The sequence below is a fragment of the Paracoccidioides lutzii genome, assembly GCF_000150705.2.
Source record: "Paracoccidioides lutzii Pb01 unplaced genomic scaffold supercont2.31, whole genome shotgun sequence".
NCBI classification, from domain to species: Eukaryota; Fungi; Ascomycota; class Eurotiomycetes; order Onygenales; family Ajellomycetaceae; genus Paracoccidioides; species Paracoccidioides lutzii.
Genome location: NW_015440977.1, coordinates 254,341 through 279,040, shown reverse-complemented (window position 1 = coordinate 279,040; position 24,700 = coordinate 254,341). Strand labels below are relative to the sequence as shown.

Genomic DNA, 24,700 nt, shown 5'->3' with positions numbered 1-24,700 from the left:
AAAAACTAGAGCCTAGGTGCTGTGCACAATGTAGTGTTGTCACTGCTTTCTGGCAGTCCTCATTCCACCATGGCTGACCTGTGCCTTGCCCGGTGCTCTTCTTGGTGGAACTTTCCACGGGAAGCTATTAGTGCATCTGTGATACCTTTAGCCAGGGCATCCAGCTGATCTGTATTGGGGTACTCTGGGAAATCACATAGTTTGTCTAGTTTTGGCTTATAGGCCTCCAGCGTCTGGTTAAAGACCTTCTCATTCATGGTGTCGAGACAGAAAAAATGGGTTGGCCTGTCAGGCCTTGCGCCCTGTGGAAGGCTGATTTTGGTGAGAAGAGTCTGGTGGTCAGAGGAAGTGTAAAGGGATCTGTCCACCTGTGTGTCCACTCCTTTGATAACTAATTCCGGGGTGGCCCAGGCCAGGTCTATCATGTTATGCCCACGTGTGGGAGTGTCTGGGTCCATGGTGAGAGTAAAGTTGAAATTCATGGTCCATTGCAGGAATGGTTCCGCCCACATGCTTGGAGGCACTCCTGGTTGCCACACGGGGTGCTTGATATTGAGGTCGCCAGCAAGGAGCAATGGGAGTGCTGGGACAGACCAGGAGAGAAGACAGCCCACACCTTGTCCAGGATCCTCTGCGCCTGGGGGTGCATTGTATATGTTGACTGTCTGAAGCTGTAGACCCCAGGCCTGTATGTGCAGCATGTGGATGTCCTGGTTTTCTGCCCAGGGGCCTGGGACTGCATGAGCATGGATTTGTGGGTGTTTACGCACATAGGTGAGGACCCGTGGCTTCCTGTCCCACTTTTCAATTGGGGCAAAGCAGTTGAATGCTGGATGCTTTTTGGAGATGCGTTGGCTTAAGTTCCTGTGAATCCAGGGTTCCTGTATGAGAAGGATGTCAGTCTTTCTTTCAAACGCTAGATTGAGGGCTGTCTCGTGTGCTGGGCCCCCTTTTCCTACGTTGACTTGCATAATCTGCAGGAATTGCGGAGATCTAGAGTTCTTCTTTCATTGAGTAGCTGAAAGGAGGGTGTTGTTGCGTGAGATGACGTGTTGGGTGTTGCATTAGATGTTGGGTTGGGCGCCATGCCTAATGCTGTGCCTGATGCTGTGCTCAATGCTGTGCTTGTGCTGTGTTTGATGTCGGTGTGAGGTTAGATCTATGCTCAGTAGATCATTCACCTCAGGTCTGCTGATGGCCCTCGACCACCGCATTTGCTGTTACTTGCCTTGGCCAAGTATGCCTTACTCTGTGCATTGCGGATATCCCTCAGCTGGTTTCTTGAGTGCCTTTGAACAGTCCCATTCTTTATCCCTGGTCTGGCGGGGCAGGATGGATCATCCGCGGCATGTGGTCCAAGACAGTTAGTGCAGCGATTGGGGCATCCACATGCTTCATTCTCCTTATGACAGGATGGATTTCCTTTCACATGATTCTTAGAACTGCATTTTTTGCAGCGAGGGACGCGGAGGCAGTATCTCTCTTGATGAAATCCCCAGCATTTGCTGCATTGTTGTATTTTGACCTTAGGTGCCTTTCTGATCACTGGTCTTTGATATCCATATAGTTCCACTTTTGATGGCAGGTTTACTGCTGTCTCTTGCGAAAAGTGTAATATAAGAGTGGCTGTTGGGTTTCCAGGGTGTATTTTTGCCCAGCGACTCTGGACAGGCTTGATTCTGGTTTGGAGTGTGAATTCTTCTGTCATGGATTCTGCTGAGAGATGCAGAGTTCCACCACCATAGTCACTAATCTCCATGGGCAGCCCAGGAATCAGGCAGGTGATCCAATGTTCTTCCTTCTCTATCTGAGTATTGGTGAGGGTGGCTGCTAAAACATTCTTTTGGGCTAGCAGGGCCTCCATGTCTTGCAAGCTTCTAGGAATGATGGCAATGCCTGTGGGGATGGCTTGAACTGCTGTGATGGCTGCTGCCAAAGGCCCTGGGAGTTCAGCCTTCAGCTTTCTAAGAGTAGCAATTGGGCTTGCTTTGCGAGCTAGATGATCTGAAGGCAGGCGCGCGAGGATTTGTGGTGTTTTTCCTTCTCTGGGGTTATTCCTAAGCAGGGGTTTCTGCAGTATGGTTGCTGGTGTTTTTGTTACATTGGTGCTGTCTGCAGCTGTCTTTGCGTAGGTAGGAGCTCTTGCATCATTTGCACCAGTGAAGCCAGCAGGCTTGATTGTGGTGGACTGCTTAGCTGTTTCTAGACTTCCATTGTACCAGTCCTTGACTAACGCCTTCACAGCGGCTCCAAGGGCCAGTGCCCTTGATAGGCCTTTTGCCTTCATGACATCTAGGTCTTCTTCAATCCGATCAAGCATATTTGCAGCCGCTAGTGCTTCTGCATGGGATTTCTGTGCCTCAGCCTCGTGGGCGGCTAGGAGATCGCTAGCCATCGGGCCACGTAGGTTGAGGTGAATTGGTGCGACATTTCTGCTCTTTGAGCTGCCTGCTGGTGTAGGGGAGCTTGGAGACTCCATGTCATTCAGTTCACATGTGCGGCGGGCGATTGGGGTGAGGAGATGGGGTCTCTTGGGTGGACGGCGTATGGGGGAGCAGATGCGCGTCAAGGCTCGGGACGCGTTCAGTGGTGTTGGGGGGCTGGGCGCGCTGGCGGCGCTGCGTCGGCACGCCATCAGGCTTGCTGCCTGAGGGGATGGGAGAGAGCTTATAGGGATGTGATCAGGATTGATTAAGATGTTTTTGTATAACGATCAGAGAGTTGTTGCCCCACGCTGATGTAGTTGTAAGAAAGACTAGAGGACTTGTGGGGGTAGAGTTACAAATTGTTGGGCGTGTGTTGCCCGGGCGGCCGCCCCGCCGCACGTGATATAGCGTATATTAGATAGCTAGCTAGGCCTCCCAATATGAGAGATTCAACCATCCCACAGGTTATGGCCCGGATAGCAGTTTTTTAAGCAAAAGAAGACGTTTTAATTAGAATACACTGCAACCAACGCGATATTGGATGAGTTCGACTAGATTTCCTTTAAAAACACTCTTTTTACACTAAAAATCAGAAGATCCCAAGGGGATACTCTCTGTTGTGAGAAAGTGATCGCATCCGCGAAGGAATCAAAACAAAACATCATTTTTCTCTTTTTCCTGATTTTCTTTCTTTTCTTAAATTTTTGATCTGAGGATACTCAAGTCTTGTGTCTAGATGAGTAGATTACCCTCTACTCCTCAATCAGAATGAAAGAGATCTCTATGTTCCCATTCAAAGGCCCAAGAGACATTCCCTACACTCTATGAAGAAGGTGTAGTGGATACAGTGCTCACCTCAGAAGATGAAGGAGAAACTGAATATGTGTTAGTGGAAGAAGCAATGAAAGAAGCCAGCTCAATCTGTGATACAGGGAAAGGGCTCATACATGATGAATCAGAGGATGACAGGACCCCTAGCTCAAATCCTGACTCTATTTCAATCTCTACTCTCAATGTCAACAGCATGATCACAATGACCACAGCTGATCTTCTCATGTTTTGTCAACAGATGATGACTGTGTGGGAGAACACCTGTACAAGTGATACTACCTCTGTGTATACCTTAAAACAGAAGATATGTGAATATCATAAGGAGGTGCAAGCTTTGATGGATACAAAGACTGTGATGATGTTTGATGGAATCAACTACCAAGCATGAAGGATTGGCATCCTGGCAGACATGGAGGTTATTGATGTCACTGATATTCTTATGAAAAACCAACATGAACCACCTGAAGAATATGACATCAATCAGTTGGATAAAGAGCATTGGACAGTACATACAAAGGCCTTATACCATCAAATGTTGCAGTCCCTACTGGGACCTGTACATACAACAATTGGAGTATTAGAACTGGATAACACAGCTGCCCTATGGCAGAAGATCAGCCAGGAATACACTGTCTCATTGGCAGAGGAACATATGAACATCATGAAAGAGCTCTCAAACCTTGCTGTCAAGGATAATGACTATCTTGCCTATCAAAGAAGATTTCACTACCTGATTGCACAGCATAAGGAGTTAGCCACACAAGATGATGATTTTTATCATGATCTTTTCCTTATTGGCCTACATGATCATCAGAAGGCATTTGTAAAGACTCATCTTGATGACTTCTACACAACTGGCCAAGATCCAATTGTGAACATGAATATTGATGATTTGATGAAGCAGTTAATCAATTATACAAGCAAGACAAAAGAGTCTGATTGTCTGAAGACCTATAAAGCAAACACTGCCACCATGAATGGTGATAACAAGCAGTCTAATATGTTGACTACTGCCTCAAAATGCAATGTTTGTGACTGTGTAGAACATACAAATAAGACCTGCTGGTGCCAGCACCTGGAGTTAGTGACTGATTGATGAAGGGAAGCAAATAAGAATAAGATTGTTAAGAATATCAATGAGAATAGTGACAGATGGAAACTGAAGAATAATAAGAGGAAAGGTAGATATAAGAATGACAAAAACAACAAGAAGATGTCAGATCTCCTTGCCTCTCAACCTAGTGCCAATGCTGTGATCACACTATCCGCGTCATCTGAGATATCATTCAAATCATGGTATTTGAATACCTGCGCCAGCTTCAATATGAGTGGTGAGAAGCATTCAATGATACATACAGTGTCTTTTGAAGGTAATCTCAAAGTTAATATGACTGATGGAGGACAGGGACAGGTTAAGGAAGTTGGAGATATCCTCCTAGAATCAGATGAGGGGGATATCATGATAAGAGACATTCATTGAATCCCAAATCTAACTGTCAACCTGTTGTTGTTCACAAAGCTAGAAGACCAGGGTTTCTGATTTGAATTATCCTCATCTACTCTGTCTTATTTCATTATTTGAGTGCCAAACAGTGTCATATTTACCATGATCTGAATGCCCCAAAGCTCCATATACAAGATTGTTGAATGAGAATCAGAAGTTGACATTCATCATGTGTCCAAAGCAGTCAACTTCACCGCCCAATTCTATGTATACAGAGACGTGATGGTGATGGTCAATGAATCTGGTGATAAACTGAATAAGATATTGAAAACCCTCACAGAATGGCATGTTGACCTGAGTCATATTCATGTTGAGATGATAATTGCTTTGGCAAAGAATCCACTATCAGGTGTATGAATCAAAGGCCCCAAATCAGGACTATTCTGCGATGCCTGTGTCAAAGCTGGAATGACACAAAAATACTCACAGACCCTGATGCCATGGGTGCTACAAGTGATGAAATGTGTGCATATTGATATCACAGGTGGAGGCAAGATGCTCAACAAGATGAATGATCACCCTGTTGAATCTCACCAGAGGATGAAATATTACATGCTAATCACTGATGATGCCACCTGTTATAGATGAATCTACTTTTTGCATGCAAAGGATCAAGCTGTTGATTTTTACAGCCACTGGGTTCAATTCATGAAAAACCTCAGTTTCACCCCGCCTGCGTATGTGAGAATGAATATTGATGATGTATTCTGTTCCAATAAGATGTCTACAATTATGATCAGTCAGGGGATGATTTGGGAGTCTACAATCTCTCATTCCCCCCATCAAGACAGTGTATTGGAGTGCGGCATTCATATGATCATGGCACGTGCTAGGGCAGTCCTTATAGGAAAGGATATCCCTAAGAAGTTCTGGGTAGATATTTTGAAAACAATAGTGTCAATCACAAACAACACACCTACTTCCACTGTCTTGTATAATTTGAAATTTTGGCCTATAGATACTATGGATGAATTGCAGCTTGTACACTGTCCTCATACAATCCTGTTCTCTGCACTTCTAAACATCCCACCAGAGGTTTTGCACTTCTGTGAGCTCAGATCAGACATTTATGCTCACCTTCACAGATTGCAAAAACCCATAGATAAGCTGTCTGCCAGGGCAGAATCATATAAGCTTATTGGTTTTCACAGTAAATTGATTTTTCATTTGTGGAATCCTGTGACAGACAAGCTTCTGATCATCAGTGATGTGATTTTCCTCTCAAAAAAGTGTATGAATGAAACAAACATTGAAGGACTAGCATTCAATCCTACAATCTACTTGGTTGAGAATGGCAAAGTTCTTGAAATTGAAGACATCAAATGAATAAGACCTGTGAAATCATTCACTATGTATGTCCCTTCTCCTATCACAGGTTCATTGCCAAAGATGTACAAGGATGCCATGAATCAACCAGGCATAGGAGAATATTGGAAGAAATCAATGCAACATGAGATTGCAGATCTCAAATGATGGAAAACCTGAACTCTAATTCCAAGATCAGATGTCCCTGCAGATGAACCAGTGGCATCAGACTGTTGAATCTTTGTTGAAAAAGATTGCTCAAATGACCTCAACACTGATCTGGACAGAATATTACAAAAATCTCACTGAGTAGCATGTGGTAATTGATTGAAAAAGAGATCTCATGAAGAGATGTACACCCCTGTGATTAATGACACTACAAATCATATGATGTTTGCGATCTCAGTGAAAAAAGGATGGACACTATGTCAAGTCAATATTGTGATGGCATATCTTCATGACTGACTGGGATGAATGATCTATATGAGACAGCTCACCAGATTTGAAGCAGGAGCTCCACAGACATTGGTTTGTGCTGTGGAAGAATCTCTATATGGATTGAATCTGACAGTGAAGATTTGATATGATTACTTGACAGCATTGTTGTGTGAGAATGGATTTGCCCTGTCCCCCTATGACTCTGCTCTATGATGGCATATGATCTGTAGGCACCTCTATATGACAATCTATGTTGACAATCTTCACATAATGGTGGAAGAGCCTGTGAACACTGATTGATTAGTAGAAACATTAGTGAGCAAGTTAGAGATCAAAGATCTCAAAGAGCTGTCAAAATATTTGAGTATGGAGGTTGAACATCATCAGGATGGCAGAATCAAATTGACACTGAAATAGTATATCAATTGTTTAGTGCAAGATTTCCACCTGGAGAATGCTGTCACCATTCATACACCAATGGAAGAAGGACTTCAAATTGACAACTCCTCTGTCTCTGAAAAAGAAGCTGGTTTTACAAAACAGCATTATCAACATGGCATTGACTGCTTACAATATCTCACAGTCAAATTATGTCTGAATATCACTCATGCGGCATCTCTCCTAGCACAGAAAAATGCCATTCCCACCCTCAAGGTGTGGAAAGCTCTACTTCATGTCATACACTATTTGAAAGAAATGAGCAATCTAGGCATCTCATACAAGGGGCCTGATGATTGTGAGTGTGTTCAATTCCCAAATGCTACATTTACACCCATTGAATATATGAATTTCAATTGGGCAGGACCTCTGAATGATGATCAGAAATCTATGTCAGGTTTCATCTTCTTGCTAGCAGGTGCCTCAATTTCATGATGATCTTCTAAGCAACCTTGCATATCTTTGAGCTCTAATGAAGCTGAATACATAGTGCTTAGTGAAGCTGTACATGAGGCTACATGAATTCACAATATGATGTTGAATATGAGATTTATTATGAAGGACCCTCTGCAGATTAGAGTGGATAATAAGAGTTCAATTGATCTCATCACTGTGGCAGTGATTACCATGTGCAGCAAGCATATCAACACTAGATTCCACTATTCCTGTACACAATTGAATGAGGGGGTGATTTCAATTGACCATGTTCCTACAAAGGATATGGCAGCAGATGAGCTTACAAAACCTCTAGACACAGTGGCATTTAAACATTTTATCAGTTTGCTAGGTCTTTCACAAGGAAAATAGTTCATTCTAGCAAAATCTTGTATGTAGTGTGTTTTGGTTGACATCTAGGATAGGATAGCTAGATTTGAATACGCGGAGGACATAATATCCTGCACATTTGATGCGTGGGGGGGTGTTGGGCGTGTGTTGCCCGGGCGGCCGCCCCACCGCACGTGATATAGCGTATATTAGATAGCTAGCTAGGCCTCCCAATATGAGAGATTCAACCATCCCACACAAATTACAAATTACAACACACATGCCACATGTCAACCAACCAACCATCAACACAACACACACAACGCACGAGATCAAACTTGCTGTTTTGCATCATCTTAATCAATTCTGATCACATTCCTATAAGCTCTCTCCCATCCTCTCAGGCAGCAAGTCTGATGGTGTGCTGATGCAGCACTGCCAGCGCACCCAGTCCCCCAACATCACTGAACATGTCCTGAGCCTTGACACACATCTGCTCCCCCATATGCTGTCCACTCAAGAGACTTCATCTCCTCACCCCAATCACCTGCCGCACATGTGAACTGAATGACATGGAGTCTTCAAGCTCCTCTACACCAGCAGGCAGCTCAAAGAGCAGAAATGTCATATCAATTCACCTCAATCTACATGATCTGATGACTAATGATCTTCTAGTCATCTATGAGACTGAGGTACAGAAATCTCATGCAGAAGCACTAGCTGCTGCAAATATACTTGATCAGATTGAAGAAGATCTAGATGTCATAAAGACAAAAGATCTATCAAGAACACTGGCCCTTGAAGCTGCTGTGAAGATGTTAGTCAAGAACTAATACAATGAAAGTCTAGAAACAACTAAGCAGTTCATCACAATCAAGTCTGCTGACTTCACTGATGCAAATGATGCAAGAGCTCCTATCTACACAAAGACAGCTGCAGACAGCATCAATGTAATAAAAACATCAGCAATCATACTGCAGAAACCTCTGCTTAGAAATAATCTCAGAGAAGAAAAAACATCATGAATTCTTACACATCTTTCTTCAGATCATCTAGCTTGCAAAGCAAGCTCAATTGCTACTCTTAGAAAGCTGAAGACTGAACTTTCAGAGTCTTTGACAGCAGTCATCACAGCAGTTCAAGTCATTCTCACAGACATTGTCATCATTTCTAGAAGCTTGTAAGACATGAAGACTCTACTAGCTCAAAAGAATATTTTAGCAGTCACTCTCATCAATGTTCAGATAGAGAAGAAAGAATATTGAATCATCTGTTTGATTTCTGAGCTGCTTATGAAGATTAGTGATTATGATGATGAAACTCTGCATCTCTCAGCAGAATTCATGACAGAAGAATTCACACTTTAAATCAGAATCAAGTCTGTTCAGAGTTACTGAGCAAAAATACACTCTGAAAACTCAACAGTCACTATTATATTACACTTTTCACAAGAGACAGCAGTAAATCTGTCATCAAAAATGAAACTATATGAATATCAAAGATCAGTGATCAGAAAGACATCTAAGATTAAAATACAACAATGCAGCAAATGCTGAGAATTTCATCAATAGAGATACTGTCTTCATGTCCCTCACTGCAAAAAATGTAGTTCTAAGAATCATGTGAAAGAAAATTCATTCTGTCATAAGAAGAATGAAGCATGTGAATGTCTCAATCACTGCACTAACTATTTTGAATCACATGCTGCAGATGATTCATTCTGCTTTATCAGATCAGAGATAAAGAATGAGACTGTTCAAAGATACTCAAGAAATCAGCTGAGAAATATCTGTAATGCACAGAGTAAGACATACTTGATCAAGACAAGTAACAGCAAATGTGATGATTGAGAGTCATCAGCAGATCTGAGATTGAATGATTCTACTGAGTGTAAATCTAATCTCATACTGACATTAAACACAGTATCAAGCACAGCATTGAGCACAGTATCAGACACAGCATTAGACATGATGCTCAACACAACATCTAATGCAACATTCAACACATCATCTCACACAACAACACTCTTCTTTCAGCTACTTAATGAAGAAGAACTCTAGATCTTCACAATTCCTGTAGATTATGCAAGTCAATGTAGAAAAAGAGAGCTCAGCACATGAGACAGCTCTCAATCTAGTGTTTGAAAGAAAGACTGACATTCTTCTCATATAGAAACTCTGAATTCACAGAAACTTAAGTCAATGCATCTTCAAAAAGCATTCAGCATTCAACTGCTTTGTCTCAATTGAAAAGTGGGACAGAAAGTCACAGGTCTTCATCTATGTGTGTAAACACTCACAAATTCATGCTCATGCAGTTTCAGATCTCTGAGCAGAAAACTGAGACATTTACATGCTGCACATACAGGTCTGAAGTCTACAGCTTCAGACAGTCAACATATATAATACACTCTCAGGTGCAGAGGATTCTGAACAAGATGTGAGCTGTCTTCTCTTCTGGTCTGTCTCAGCACTTCTGTTGCTTCTTGCTGATGACCTCAATATCAAGCACTCTGTGTGACAACCAGGAGTGTCTTCAAGCATGTGAGCAGAATCATTTCTTCAATGAATCATGAATTTCAACTTTACTCTCATCATGAACCCAGACACTTCCACACATGGGCATAACATGATAGACCTGGCCTGGGCCACCCTGAAATTAGTTATCAAAGAAGTGAACACACAGATGAACAGATTTCTTTACACTTTCTCTGATCATCAGACTCTTCTCATCAAAATCAGTCTTTCACAGGGCACAAGGCCTGACAGATCAACTCATTTTTTCCATCTCAACATCATGAATGAGAAGGTCTTTAATCAGATGCTGAAGGTCTATAAGTCAAAACTAGACAAACTATGTGATATCTCAGAGTACTCCAATACAGATCAGCTGGATGCTCTGACTAAAGATATCACAGATGCACTAATAGCTTCTCTGAAAAGTTTCATCAAGAAGAGCATCAGGCAAGGCACAGGTCAGCCATGATGAAATGAGAACTGTCAGAAAGCAGTGACAACACTACATTGTGCATAGTGCCTAGACTCTAGTTTTTTATGAGAAGCAAAAAGCAATGTAGTCAGAATCATCAGAAAAGTCAAGAGAGAATACTGACAAGACAAGATAGCAGAGGCCTCAGTGGGAAAAGATATCTTTAAGATGATCAAATGAGCTCATTCAACTGACTCCTTTCATTTCTCCTCTCTTGTAGATGTAGAGACTGGGTGAACATGAACAACTCCTAGAGAGAAAAGAGACCTTCTGCAACAGATGCTCTTACAGAAGGCTGCAAGCAGAGAGAATATCTCAGTTAGCTGATTCAATTCATCATCTGTCAAATTATCATTTTCTGTTGTCTCAGCACATGAGATACAAAGTTCTCTGCTGAACACAGATAATATCACTTCAGAAATTGATGAAGTGCCAACAGAGGTGCTACAAAAGACATGATCACATATTAAGATATCAGTGAAAAGGCTGTTCAGAGTCTGTCTTAGAGTTGACTGATACTCAATCTTCTTTCAAGATGTCACACTGATTGTGCTGTCTAAGATCAACAGAGATTCAACACTTCTGCAATTCTACAGACTTATAGCTCTTCTCTCAACATTGAGAAAGGGACTGAAATGTCTGATAGTCTATAGACTGGCCTGAACAGCTATACAAGAGAAGATTGTCCATCTTCAGCATTTTGAAGTCCTCCCTGGGCGGGCTGCCTCAGACCTAGTGGCAGTGATGATTCATGATATAGAGGAAGTCTGGGCTCATGGAAAAGTAGTCTCTCTTCTTACTCTGAACATCAAGAATGCTTTTGATGCTGTACTCAGAGAAAGAATGCTGCAGAGATTGCAAGAACAAGACTGATCATCAAATTTAATTAGATGAGTGAAAAGCTTCATGACAGAATGCACAGGCAGAATCAGATTGAATGAACTTCTGAGAAAGCTCTTTGATATCTCAGCAGGGCTTCCACAAGGCTCACCAGTCTCATCTATTCTATTCATGCTGTTTATTCAGCCTCTGTTCTTTCTAGAAACTATACAAAGAAGATGTGCATGCTCAGGCTACACAGATGATCTAGGACTGCTTAGTGCTGGAATCACTTTTGAAGAAAATATTATTGCTCTTCAGAAGGATTTCAAGTTGCTAAATGATTGAGCCAGCAAAGAAGAGCTGACATTTGATTTTGTCAAAACTGAGATAGCACACTTCACACAGTACAGAATCCTTTCAAACCTCTCAATTGATCTTGAAACAACATCTGACACTCACTCTATTATAGCAAATGCAGTGAAAAGCTTCATAAGATATCTAGAAATCTGATTAGATAGAAAACTGAGCTTCAAGAAACACATGAAGACCATGATGGCTAAGGCATGACAGATATCTAATAACATACAGGCACTAAGCAACACAGCAAGAGGTGCCTCAGTACAACTGCTTAGACAATTCATTCAGGTCTGTGTGCTCTCTGTGCTCTGCTATGGAGCAGAGGCCTGATGGCCTGAAGTCACACAAATGGAGAAAGAAAAGAAAATCTTCAATTGAATGAATTGCCTAGTCAGAAAGCTAGATCTAGCTCTTAGAGATGCTTTGTGAGAGGCACTGTTAGTCTACAAGATCACACCCATTTCAGCTCTACACTGTGAGCTAGAAATCATGTCAATGAAAGAGACACTAGACAATCAGCATGCTGTATTTACAGTAAGAATCAAAAAGCTTGACAAGAGACATCTGCTAGTGAGATGCTTTAATAAAGTAGCTATCACCAAGCTCTATATCACATATCTGTCTAGAGTGTCCAGTCATGCTGGTGGGATAGAAGCATATGATCCTCTACTCACACTCTCTTGAATGAGATTTCTCAGAAAAGAAGATCTGCAGATTGAGTATGAGGCAGACTGCATAAAGAAACAGACAGTACAAGACTTTAAGAGCTGACTACAACAACACAATCCCCTGAATCTGATGATCTTTATCAATGATTCACAGATAGAGCATTCTCAGTGTGCAACTGATGCAGAATGAACTATATGCTGAGATAGTGAATATCATCTAATCTTCACAGAAAATCTGTCAATGAATAAAGCAGAGATCTTTGACACAGAGGCAATGGCAGCCCTGCAGGGTCTAAAGAAAGTCATCACCTTGTCTCAGATGAAGTTTGTCAGCAACATCTACATTTGTCTAGACAATTTGAAGGTAGCATGAGCTCTTGAATCTGTGTCAAACACCTCTAGTCAGCAGGTCTTCATGCAGTTTCTGAAAGTCATAAAGGCCTGGCAGAGCAGAGATAGACTCTCATTGACCACTCAGAGCAGAGTGATCATTAGATGAGTCCCAGGCCACACAGGTGTGACTGATAATGAAAAGGCAGATCATGAAGTCAAAGCAGCTGCAGTGCAGACAGCAAGTGCAAGTATGATATTTCAACCTGACAGCATAGGCACTCTAGCTTATATAAAGCAGCACACTATGAAACAAATCACACAGGTCTTTGAGAACTACTGGATCAAAAATCAGCTCAAACACTATATGAAGCTGGAGATCTCACTAAAGAGAGTCTCAACAGAGGTAAAACTTTCACACTTCACATTAGAAAAGCTTTATGCTGTCTGATCAGATCATGAAGACTTTGCAGTCTATCACAGCCATCTTAAGTATGAAGATGCAGAGTGCTACTGCCAGTGTGAACATAGCAAAATCTCAGAACATTTCTACTATTGCACTCTTGCAAGAAAAGCAGCAAAGCAGTACTGATCTATCTACAATCTTCATGAGACACTGACAATCTCACATGAGGCTCTAGAATTCAATAACTGACTAAGAGAAACAGTCTTCTATCAGAATATCTGTTCAATGCACTGTCATGCATCTTCAGATCAAATCTCACAGATCATTCTCTTCTCTGTCTTGTCTCTGTCTTTCTCATCATCTTCTTCTTCTTTCTCTCTTTTCTCTTCTTTCTTTTCTTTCTTGTCTTTCTTCATATCTGTCTTCTCTATCTTCCTCTCACAAATCTAAAATCTCTCAAAATCTCTGCTCTATGACAACTGACTCATGAGCTCTGCCAGTGCAGCAAGACACAACTCATTTTGCCTCATTTGTAAGATAGCTACTAGATAGATAGTCACCTACAGGTGTAGCTCTACCCACTCTATAGTTTGACGCAGACTCTACTAGATCACGTGCCCTTAAGGCATGTGGACTAACCGGGCGTTAAATAAAAACACATACACACACACACATGCCACATGTTCCTGGTGTGCCGCTGTTGGGCATGCGTTGCCCGGGCAGCCGCTCCGCCGCACGTGATTAGTGTATACAGAATCTGTCAAGGATAGATTGCTTGGTTGATTATGAGGCGATTGCTAGCTACGCGGAAGTTATATACAGTGTGAATTACATAAGAAGGCAGATAGGCCTGACACTCCCACTCACCAATGTAACTGTACACAAGATTACATACAAAAAATAGTCTGTAGCTAGGTATTAGTGTATAATTTGACTGGAAAACTCATATTGTTGAAAAATCAGTCATTTTCTTCATATAATTATTTCTGCCTGCTTACTGTGTCTTCTAATATCTGTTATCATAGAGTGTATCTAGTCACCTCAAGCAGCTTGATCAGTCTGTCTGCTGCATTCTCAGCAGACAGAACATAATCAATCAAGATCTCATTCTTGTGAATAAGATTCTGAAGAGTATGAAAGCAGATCTTTATATACTTAGAATGATGTGAAATAGTCTCACTTTTGATCAGTTCAATTGCTGATTTATTATCTGTCTGAATCATATATGTCAGCTTATTGACTAGTGATTCAATCAGATCATCATTATCATCAAGATTATTGAGCTGAGATAGTATGAAGCTGGCATCCTCTAGCAATTCTCAGAGGCAGACAAGCTCATAGACAGTCTCTGAGAATGCAATATATTTGATCTTAGTAGATGATTTTGAAATATCTGTCTGCTTGCTGCTTCATCAAGCAACAGAATCTCCTGTCATATAAATAACATATTCAGTGATAAAGTGAGAACTCAGATCACAGTTCACTCAATCAGCATCAGCAAATGCCATAGATTCTATATCTGCATCTTTTCAGTAGAACACATCTATGTCAGATGTGTCTTGTAGATATCTAAAAATTCACTTGAATGCTACTCAATTCTTTGAGATAGAATGAGAGCTGAATCTTCCTAGAAAGTCAGCAGCAAAGTTTATATCAGAGTGTATATTGACAGTGAGATATTGCAGAGAGTCAATCTCTGATTGATAGAAACATAATGTAAATTCTGCTGTATAAGTAACTGATTCTTCATTATCACTTATGAAATCAACATTCTCCTTCATAGAAGAAGATGTTGAGTGACAGTCAATCATTGAGAATTTCTCAAGCAGATTCTTTATGAACAGTGACTGAGACAATGATAATGATTCAGCATCTCAATCAATCTTCATATTCAAATATCAGTTTGAATTGCTCACATTCTTGATCTCATAATTAGTGATGATCTGAGCTTTTGTTCACTTAATATCTGATATATTCAGACTGTATAGATGAACATCATTCATGTAGATGATTATATAGACCTTGCAGATGTCATTTATGAAAAAACTGATGTCATGAGAACTGATGCAGAAGTCTGTTTTTAATAGTATTTTTTGCAGCTTCTCATATCATAATAGTACTGCTTGCTTCAGGCCATATAGTCTCTGCATCAATTCACATATCAGATTGTCATGTCTCTCACAGAACCCAGCAAGTTGATGCATATATATACATTCATTGATGAGAAGCTGAGCATTTAAGAATGCTGTAATCATGTCAATCTGCAGAACATGTCATTCTCAGAATACTGAGATTGTCATAAGTGCTCAGAAGATGAAAGTCAATACAACTGATGCAAATGTCTTTGAATAGTTGACACTCTTTTCTTGATAATTGCCACAGACTACTCAGCAGATCTTATATCAATCAATTCTACTTATATTATTAATCTTTTTGTCAAACACTCATTGACTATGTAGAATCATCATATCTGAGATTCTTTCAACTAGTCACCATGCATCAATCTGCTTGAGATGGTTAATCTTATTAACACAGACATGAAAGTAATATTTTCAATCTGCAGATGCTTGAGTCTGAGTGAAGTTCTTCAGAACTGACAAGTCAGCAATCTCAGAATCTGCAGAGATGTCAGTCAAATTGTCAGTGAAATTTCTCACTGAGACCTTTCTCACTGAAGTAATATTCTCAATGAACATTGAAGAATCCTTCATCTCTAAAGTGAATCCTGGAAGAGCAGTAGTGTTCTGCACCAAAAATGTTGAAATTCACACAGTAATCTCATAGTCTATTCATCAATTATTTGTAGAATGTAAAAATACTGAAAGGACAGATAGAGACTTCTCATTTATCATGAAATCATCTGTTGATAAATCATGTTGAGTGAAGAGAATTGCAACTGCAGTCACACAGACAGCAGAAGACAGATTCTTGACATCTTGCTCAAACAGAGTCAAAGAATTCATCAAATGAAGATCTTCTTGAAATATCATGTCTTTTGATGTGTAAAGACAATCATTAGAAGAATTGATCAATCTATAATTAGTAAAATCATTATAGCCTGTAAATATAAGCTTCTGTGATTGTAAAGTCATCTTTATATTCAGCTTGAGCACTATTTTTAAATAAGTCTTGCACTCTCATCAGTATTTTACATGCAGAGGACAGAGCCTCAAGTCAAGCTTCATATGAAGTAATTGACTTTAGATTCAGATCCTCTACATCATTATAGAGCTTGACTGATGTTGACATAAGATTAAGCATTTCAGTCACTGCAATTACCACCTCATCTCACATCTAAGTAGAAGTGAATGAATCTATTAATAACATTCAGACTTTTTCAATAATCAGGTCAATAGAATGTTCAGACACATCATCTTGCTGTGAAGTATGAGACAGAGTTGATTCTCATTTAATACTCTCACTCATCATATAGACAGCTGTCATGTTTGAATTCAACTCATTATAATCAGAGTAAATAATCATGACATCACAATTGAGCAGATTCTTCATAAATTGATTGAAGGTTCATATATATTTTAGAGTCTCATTGCAGTGCTTCAATAGAAAGATTCACTGCATTTATATGACATTGTCAGTGATCATCATTGTGAGCTTCTTATTCACATAGAATGATGTATCTTCTTCATTATCAAGTGTTTCTCCACCTCTGAATAGGTCCACTCAGATCTTAAGATCTTTGCAGATGACATGGTGTAGGAGAGCATTTTTATAACTTACACATTTATGCTTGACTTTAACACATGTGATGCAGAATGAGAGCTTCTTTGAACTGATGATGACAATTTCAAAACAGAGCTCTCATAATATTTTAATTAGATTCTTCTCATTAATATGACTCAATCATCAGTGCTACTCATCAATTGATAGCTGCTTCAGCATAATGATGAGTAAGTGAGTTGATGAGAACAAAATGAAGGTATCAGTATCTGAATCCTTCAGGTTAATCAGCTGCTCCATGTCATTGTGATTGAAAAGACTCAGTGATGTAGTGTTCAGATCATAATCTGTTGAAATCACTCTGAGCTTCAGAATCATCAAGTATGTCAGTGATTCAAGCTTCAGATCATTCATAATACTTCTGAACATAGAGAGAGTGTCAGATAGAACATATATATTATTGAAATTCAAAATCATGTAGAAGATGTTATTTTCTGTAGATACTATTATCTCAAAGTAATTTTCAGCATTCATCTGCAGATCACAGTGAATATAGCTCTGACACTTCAATAGATCAGTGAATATGAGATTGATGAATAAGTCTGACATTAAATAGACATGATCAAATTCAATTAATCTTTCTCTGACTGAGATGAAGATGACTCTGATTCCTTGAATCTTCAAGATAGTCTTATTGATCACTTGAATCATAGAGCTGCTAATCTCTGTTATTTGAGAAAATCATGATTGATCACACACAATATGACATTCAGCCTCACTATCTCATATGATGAGTGAATTGATGATTGATTCAGCAGAGTATGCAGACACTTTAATGATCTGCATTAGATTTGTCATTTGAAATATCTCAGAGTTGTCATTTGCAGTTGATGAGATCTTCTTGTCCTCACTACTCTTCTTATTGTTATATTTCTCTATTCTTGCTGCATTGATGATTCTTCATTCTTTAGAAATGCTATTCAGATTGACTACTCAGCAGAGTCTGTCATGATAATGCTTGCATTTCAGACAGATTGAGAGGTCAGACTTTGAATGTTCACTCATTTGATAGTCTTCATATTCTCTGAATCAGTCTTCACAGGCTGAATTATTTTGAACATTGTTGCTATTATTGAAATCTGCAGCTGCATTTTCAGTCTGAGTCACATTGACTGAAGAATTAGTCATCTGAGTGAGCTTCTTGATCTCTTTGAAGAGATTCAATCAAGAGTGTATTTTCTTCATGATTAAATGAACATTCAACATGACAGACTTTGATTTGAACTCTTGTACCTCCTCAATTTTCTTTTGTACATAGTTTCATCATATATTAAGAAGTGCAGAATAGAACATGTGGAATATCATATCATTTGACAATAAGATATTGAGTATTTTCAATTTCATAGTAATGTCATTGAACTTATTGAAAAACATGTGTATGTCAGTGACTTGAACACCACTCATTGATATAAATATCAGAACTGCTTTTCTGCAGAGCTGTATTCTTGAGATGAAGAACTTCTTCTCAACTGTGTGTCAAAGAGAATAAGCAATTCTGTTCTTATCATACTTATTAAAATGAGATCTAATGCTGGCTGCCAATGTGTTTGAAATGAATGTGTAAAGTCAGCAATTTTTGATCTCTCAAAAAGAAGCTCATTCAGAGTTCTCATCAGAGCTTTTGACTTGCTTGTCCTCCAATATAACTCAGCATTAAGTGTTAATTAGCTTGGCCTTCATATTCATATGCCAGGAGAGATAATTCAAAGATCTGACCAGAGCATTCAGCTTGATGACATATTTAGTATTCTGTTTGAACTGGCTGATCACCTTGCCAATGCAGCTATCTAGATCATAGAGATTATATTGCATTCAGAATCTCAAGTTCAGATCTCATGCTGATATTCAATCTGTTGACAGATTTGCAGACATTGCAGCTCTGTCATTCTGAGTGTGAAGTCTCTTCAATTGAAGTTGAAGTTGTAATTCTTTACATCTCTCTTTTTGAAGTTCTAAATCAATCTTTTGACATTCAAGATTCAATCTCCTCAGTTGCAATTCTTCAGAGTTGATTATTGATGATGAGTTAGAGATTATCACAGACATCTTCACCTCATCTTCTGAAGAAGTCAGATCAGTATATTTGACATGATGTAAGCAGATCAGTCTCATCATGATAGAGGCTGTAATCAGTCTAACTTGTCAATTGAGTGTTTCAGAAGATTCAATATTGAAACTTCTGAATGTCTCTGAGAGGGTCAGTGAGCTCAAGACTCTCTGATCATTTTCAGATTGATCAGATTGACTGAATTGACTCAATCACAACTATGAGTGAGTCATCATACATTTCATCATGTTGTATTAATTTTCTTTCTAATGAAGTAATCTTATTCAATGAAATTCTTGTCTATAAGCTTGATTGAGCAGATTGACATGTTCTTGTGTGATCAGTTGCTGAAAAATTAGCAAGTTGCAGATTTTTCTTTCACTCACTAAGTGAATGAATTGAACACAGAAAAAATAATAATAATATAAGAGTGCATCAAATCAATCAATTGACATAAAATAAGACAATATTATATTGAATGAAGTGAGCAGTGATTAATATATGCTATATTTGACAAGAATCCCCCAAATTGGCAGTTATTTGCGCAAAACAGGTCTCATAACCTGTCAAGGATAGATTGCTTGGTTGATTATGAGGCGATCGCTAGCTACGCGGAAGTTATATACAGTGCGGATTACGTAAGAAGGCGGATAGGCCTGACAGAATCAGCTTAGCTTCTCCTCCAACCAAAGAAGAAGAATCTGTTGGACGTCTGAAGTGCATTGTATTGGTTAGCCTATCTCAGGGATGCTATATACTACTGTGCGGTGCGCTAGTCCATAATAGGAAGCCTAGGCTCCAACAGAATCAACCATCCCGCAGCCGCTCATGACTAACACCTTACTCAGCAGCAGCATCCAGTTAACTAGTTACTCCGTAGTTTAACTGTAACCAGTTAACTAACTAGTTAACTAACTTGACTATCGAGTTAGCTGTTAGTTAACTAGAAATTAACTGTGACCAACCAACCAGCCAGCCAGCTACCGTGAGTTAACTGGTTGCGTTCGTTGGTGAGAACCCGTCATCGCTGGGGCAGCCTCGATAAGCCGGCGATATCAGAAGGATAAACCTGGGAACGGTTCTCCAGACTCAGTCGACATCACGCCACAGGTAACACCCGCAACCAAAGCAACACGACTCACCTGTTTCTCCCCTTCCTGGCTCCCTCATAAACTCCTGCTCTATCCCCAGTCCGATTTCCCATCAACCAGACCCTCTGTGTACAGTATTCCTCCTGCTGCCTTCCTTGTTAGCCTCCACTAAAATTTTCTATCCTGGAGGCATAAACATCCGACATGTAAAAACCTCCCCTCTGCAGGCATTTGAAATCAATCTACCTCAAGCTAGAGCTCCAGTTAGTTCAGCCCATTGATCCCTCATCTGCTTCCACCAACCATCCAGCTCCAAATTGCTGTTGGTCTGGTTTAGAAGATTTGCAGCATAGACCTTTTCCCCTGCCGACTATTAAGGGTGCTAGAAAGGCTACACCACCGGCTTCGTCGTTAGCAACAGTGAACACCGAGCCCGATACATCCACCCTTCCTTCTCCCTTGTAACAAATTAGCCTAGCATCTCCACCCTTCAACTGTCTGTTTGCTTTGCCCTCTGGACCCAGCAATTCCCTAGTCTCAAGATCCATATTCAACCAGAATGACGAGGGCGGCGACCCCTCAGCTTATCTCTGAGATCCGAGATCCCGAGTCGACCGCGTCACGGATTGTGGCGCTACGGGTGTTGAAAAATGAGATTATTGGGCATGACCAAAGAAAAGAAGCTTGGATCGGATGGGGCATTGTTCCTTTGCTATCACAGATCCTAGCAGGACGTCGAGGGACGGGGAAGAGGTCGGCCGTCGGCGAACGGAATGGTGACGCAAAACATCCCTCCTCCGGGCGGAGGAATAGTAGATCTGATGAAGATGAGGCTTGCTTACAGGCGATTATCATTATCGGCAGTTTAGCTCAAGGTATGTAACTACCCCCTTCTTCAGCCTTCTCCTTTCTATACCATCTTGTTGCCTTTTGAGGTTCTAGGAAGAAAGAATCTTTATCCTTCTTCTAATCCAATAGGGTTGAAATAGGGGGTCCGCCGTTCATATCTCCCATTGCTGCAGGTGGCATCTTTCCCCAGCTGCTGTCAATATTGTCCTCGCCAAACTGTCATCCCTCACTTTTCCTTGCCGTCCTGGAGACTCTCAACATAATCGCCGATAGATTCCCCCTGTGTCAGCAGCGAAGCTCGCAGCATGTAAAACAGCTATCTTCTCTCCTATTCTCTCGAGACCATGTTGAAACCCTTCGCAGACTGATAATCGATTCGACCGTATCTCCCTCCTCCATTTCGGAATTGTCAGTCGCCCTGGCTGCAAACTTAATTGCCAAAACTTGTTCAGAGGAAAATCACAAGACTTTACTGGCGGAATTCGGCGTCCTAGATGCGCTGGCTCTCAAACTCTCCACCTTTGTGGTTGCGCAGGGGTTTGTTCTCCCAGGCGCTGAAAACAGTGCCATGGATCCGGGCGCTTTGAAGATGTTACCTCCAGCTGCCCCTCCCAATGCAAGGCTTGCCCCTATTCTACGAGCTATCGCCGTAATTATCGAAAATTCAAAATCTCGCGCAGAACACTTTGTCTCATCCCCAGCGGTGATAACCGTGTTCCCCAAAGAGGTACCCGAGTTTTCACCCAATGATATCAAAAAAACGCCATGGGGATCGACCTATTTCTCCGGGTTCGCAGTTCCTCGCCATAGTGCAACCAATCCAATTGACGCCATTCTCCCTTCCGTACCAGTCGTACAGACAAAAATCTCGACAAACTTCCCGCCGCTCGGCTCTCATAACTCGTACGGGAGGCATGGCCAATTTTTTAGCCCACCCATTTCCATACCCGAATCAAACGTGTCCGATGAGGAGGAAAGCGCCGTCATATCGTGGCTTTTCGCAGTTATTCGAGCAGAGTCGGATCTGACCCGGCTCGTGGGAGCCAAGTTGGCAACAAACCTCTGTCGTTTAGGGTTAGCAAAAAAGCATCGGCTGCCAATGTTCGGATACCTGCTGATCCCGCTGCTTATTGCCACGTTTGAGAAGGATTTCGAAGTTCCTGATGATGCCGATGTTTATGAGAGCGGCCTGATTCCGACAACTTTACGCATCAAAGAAGAAGCGCCAGCAATTCTCGCGTCACTGATTATGGATAGTTGCGAACTCCAATCTCATGCAGGAGAAGGCGGAGCTATTCCAAAACTTGCACAGATGCTTAAGGAGTCTTTCAACCCTATTGCAGGGACAGGCAAGCCCATGTGGAATCCGGACAAAAGTTTGCTTGCAACATGCAATGCTTCGCAGCCAGAGCTATGTCTTGGACCTCGCGGTTTATCTCCCATGGTATATCACAAGATGAAACTTCGCGAGGCCGTTCTCAGAGCCCTGGCTGCCCTGGGCCTCTTTAAGGAGGAATACAGAAGAATGATGTGCGAAAATGGCGTCACAGGCTACATTATCGATTCGATGAAGCCATGTGACCCAGAGTCCCCCGATGCCCTTGATGGAAATCCAGTTCCAACGCTGCTTGCAGCTTGTGCAGCTGTGCGATCATTGACCCGATCTGTGACCGCATTGAGGACGAACATGATTGACCATTGTTTGACAACTCCGATGTTTGCACTGGTCAAGCATGGGGATATTGATGTTCAGATTGCTGCAACTTCAGTTTTATGTAATCTGACATTGGATTTCAGTCCATTGAAAGAGGTAAAGTCTGAAAAGTTTGATTTTTTCCCCAACTCTTCTGTCATATCTCCTTGAGCATCTCAATGCTAACATTTGTTGATAGATCATTGTTGAACACAATATGATTCCAGTACTCTGCGAACATTCACATTCATCGAATAGCAGACTCCGTCTGGAAGCTCTCTGGGCACTGAAGCATATCGCTTTCAATTCCACGAACGACATTAAAATAAAAATAGTTGAGGAACTCGAACCCGGCTGGCTAAAGCAAGTCATCTGCCACGATCCTAACGATCCAAATCTCAGACGGAGAATAGATGATGATATAGGTGGTGGTTCTTCATCGATCGGAATGGGAACTTCGAACTCTGTCGGAGAACAGGTCGACATCCTTAATCCAACGGACATGTCTGACAAGGAATCTCAGCCCCACGAGGAAGACCACCAGATGACAGACGTCATCATGTCACCGAAAACAAGCCTCGATAGTTTCATCGCAGACAATTCCCGTCGTCGACGCCTCGCCATAAACGGCGACCTGGATCAAACAAAACAAGCACGACGCGACGATCTCCGCGTCCAAGAACAAACTTTCGACCTCCTCCGAAACATCATCTGTGGCATCGGCGCACCAGAGATGATCGACTTCCTCTTCCAGGAAGTCGGCCAAAGCGACCTCTTCAACATCCTCGCGGACAAGTTACGCCCCAAAACCCTCAGCAGCTACAGTCGCAAAGACACCTCCCTGTCCACAAAGTCCGTCGCCATGCCGGCCGAGATTCTCGAATCGGTTACATACATGATTATTCACATCGCAGCGGGCTTGTCTCGCCACCGACAGCTGCTGATACAGCATCCCACCTTGTTGAAGCTCATGATTCCCCTGTTCAACAACCCGCGCACGCAGATACGAAGAAACTGCGTGTGGGTGATTATTAATTTGACGATTGCGGATGACCAGATGGATCATGCTAGTTGTCGCGAGCGGGCGATTAAGCTTAAGAGTCTGGGTGTGATGGAGAAACTGCTCAGTTTGGAAGAAGATTCTGACCCGGATGTGAGAGAGCGGACTAAGACTGCATTATCTTTGATGCGTGCATTGCTTCAGTAGCTTTGTAATTGATATGCTAGGGCTGAAAATCCGTACTGCTTTCTTAAAGCTTCAGGTTATCATTTTATTTAATCCTCTCACTTTTTTTTTCCCCATTCCTGGTTTGCCCAGGCCATGTGCTCCTCTCATTCCACGCCTCATCTCTTTCTTTTTCTTCACGTCACCTTTTCATTTCTCCCTTGTAGCTATCCCAGAGCTTTATTCTCTCTTCAAGTCCATATAAATGGTCCACACATAGCATGCGATGCAATTTATTCTCTGCTTTCTCTGCTTTCGTTCGACTCCTTCCTTTCCCCCTCCATTTCCTGTTGCTTACATTCTCACAACTCCCTTTCTCTCCAGTTAATGCCTTTATGATTGCTCATTCTTTTTTACATCATTATTATTCAACCCTGGTTTTCCATAACAATCCATGCATAAATTAAATCGAGAGAGAAAGAGAGAGCCTGTGAAGATACTGAAATTCCTAAATCGGCACAAGCTAACCGCTAAGGGGGTGCATGGGTGGGACATATTCTCTCTTTTTCTTATTTTCTTTCTTTTTCTTCCATTTCCTTCATTTTTATTTACTGATAAGGAAAAGTTCAAGTTCCATTTTCTCTCGCCTTTTTTTGTTGACGGCTCACAAAAGTGCGGATTCGTTGCTTACTTCCAACTCTTTCTTATACATACATATATTCATATACACACGTTCATTTCTCTGCTCTTGTCTATTCCTTTTGACACTATGTTTATTCTGTATTTCCAATTTACCAAGCAGACATCCAATGTCGAAAGAAACTAACTAACCAGCCAAA

At 41.2% G+C, this 24,700-nt stretch overlaps 1 protein-coding gene across 1 annotated transcript; it reads left to right on the top strand.

Moving 5' to 3' along the window:
* Positions 1–20,713: 20,713 nt before the first annotated feature.
* PAAG_08304 (hypothetical protein) lies at positions 20,714–23,903 on the top strand (the record flags this gene model as incomplete). Its single annotated transcript, XM_002789821.1, has 3 exons — positions 20,714–21,029; positions 21,144–22,813; positions 22,896–23,903. 3 exons carry the CDS (start codon positions 20,714–20,716, stop codon positions 23,901–23,903), a joined length of 2,994 nt encoding a protein of 997 aa, XP_002789867.1.
* Positions 23,904–24,700: the final 797 nt, after the last annotated feature.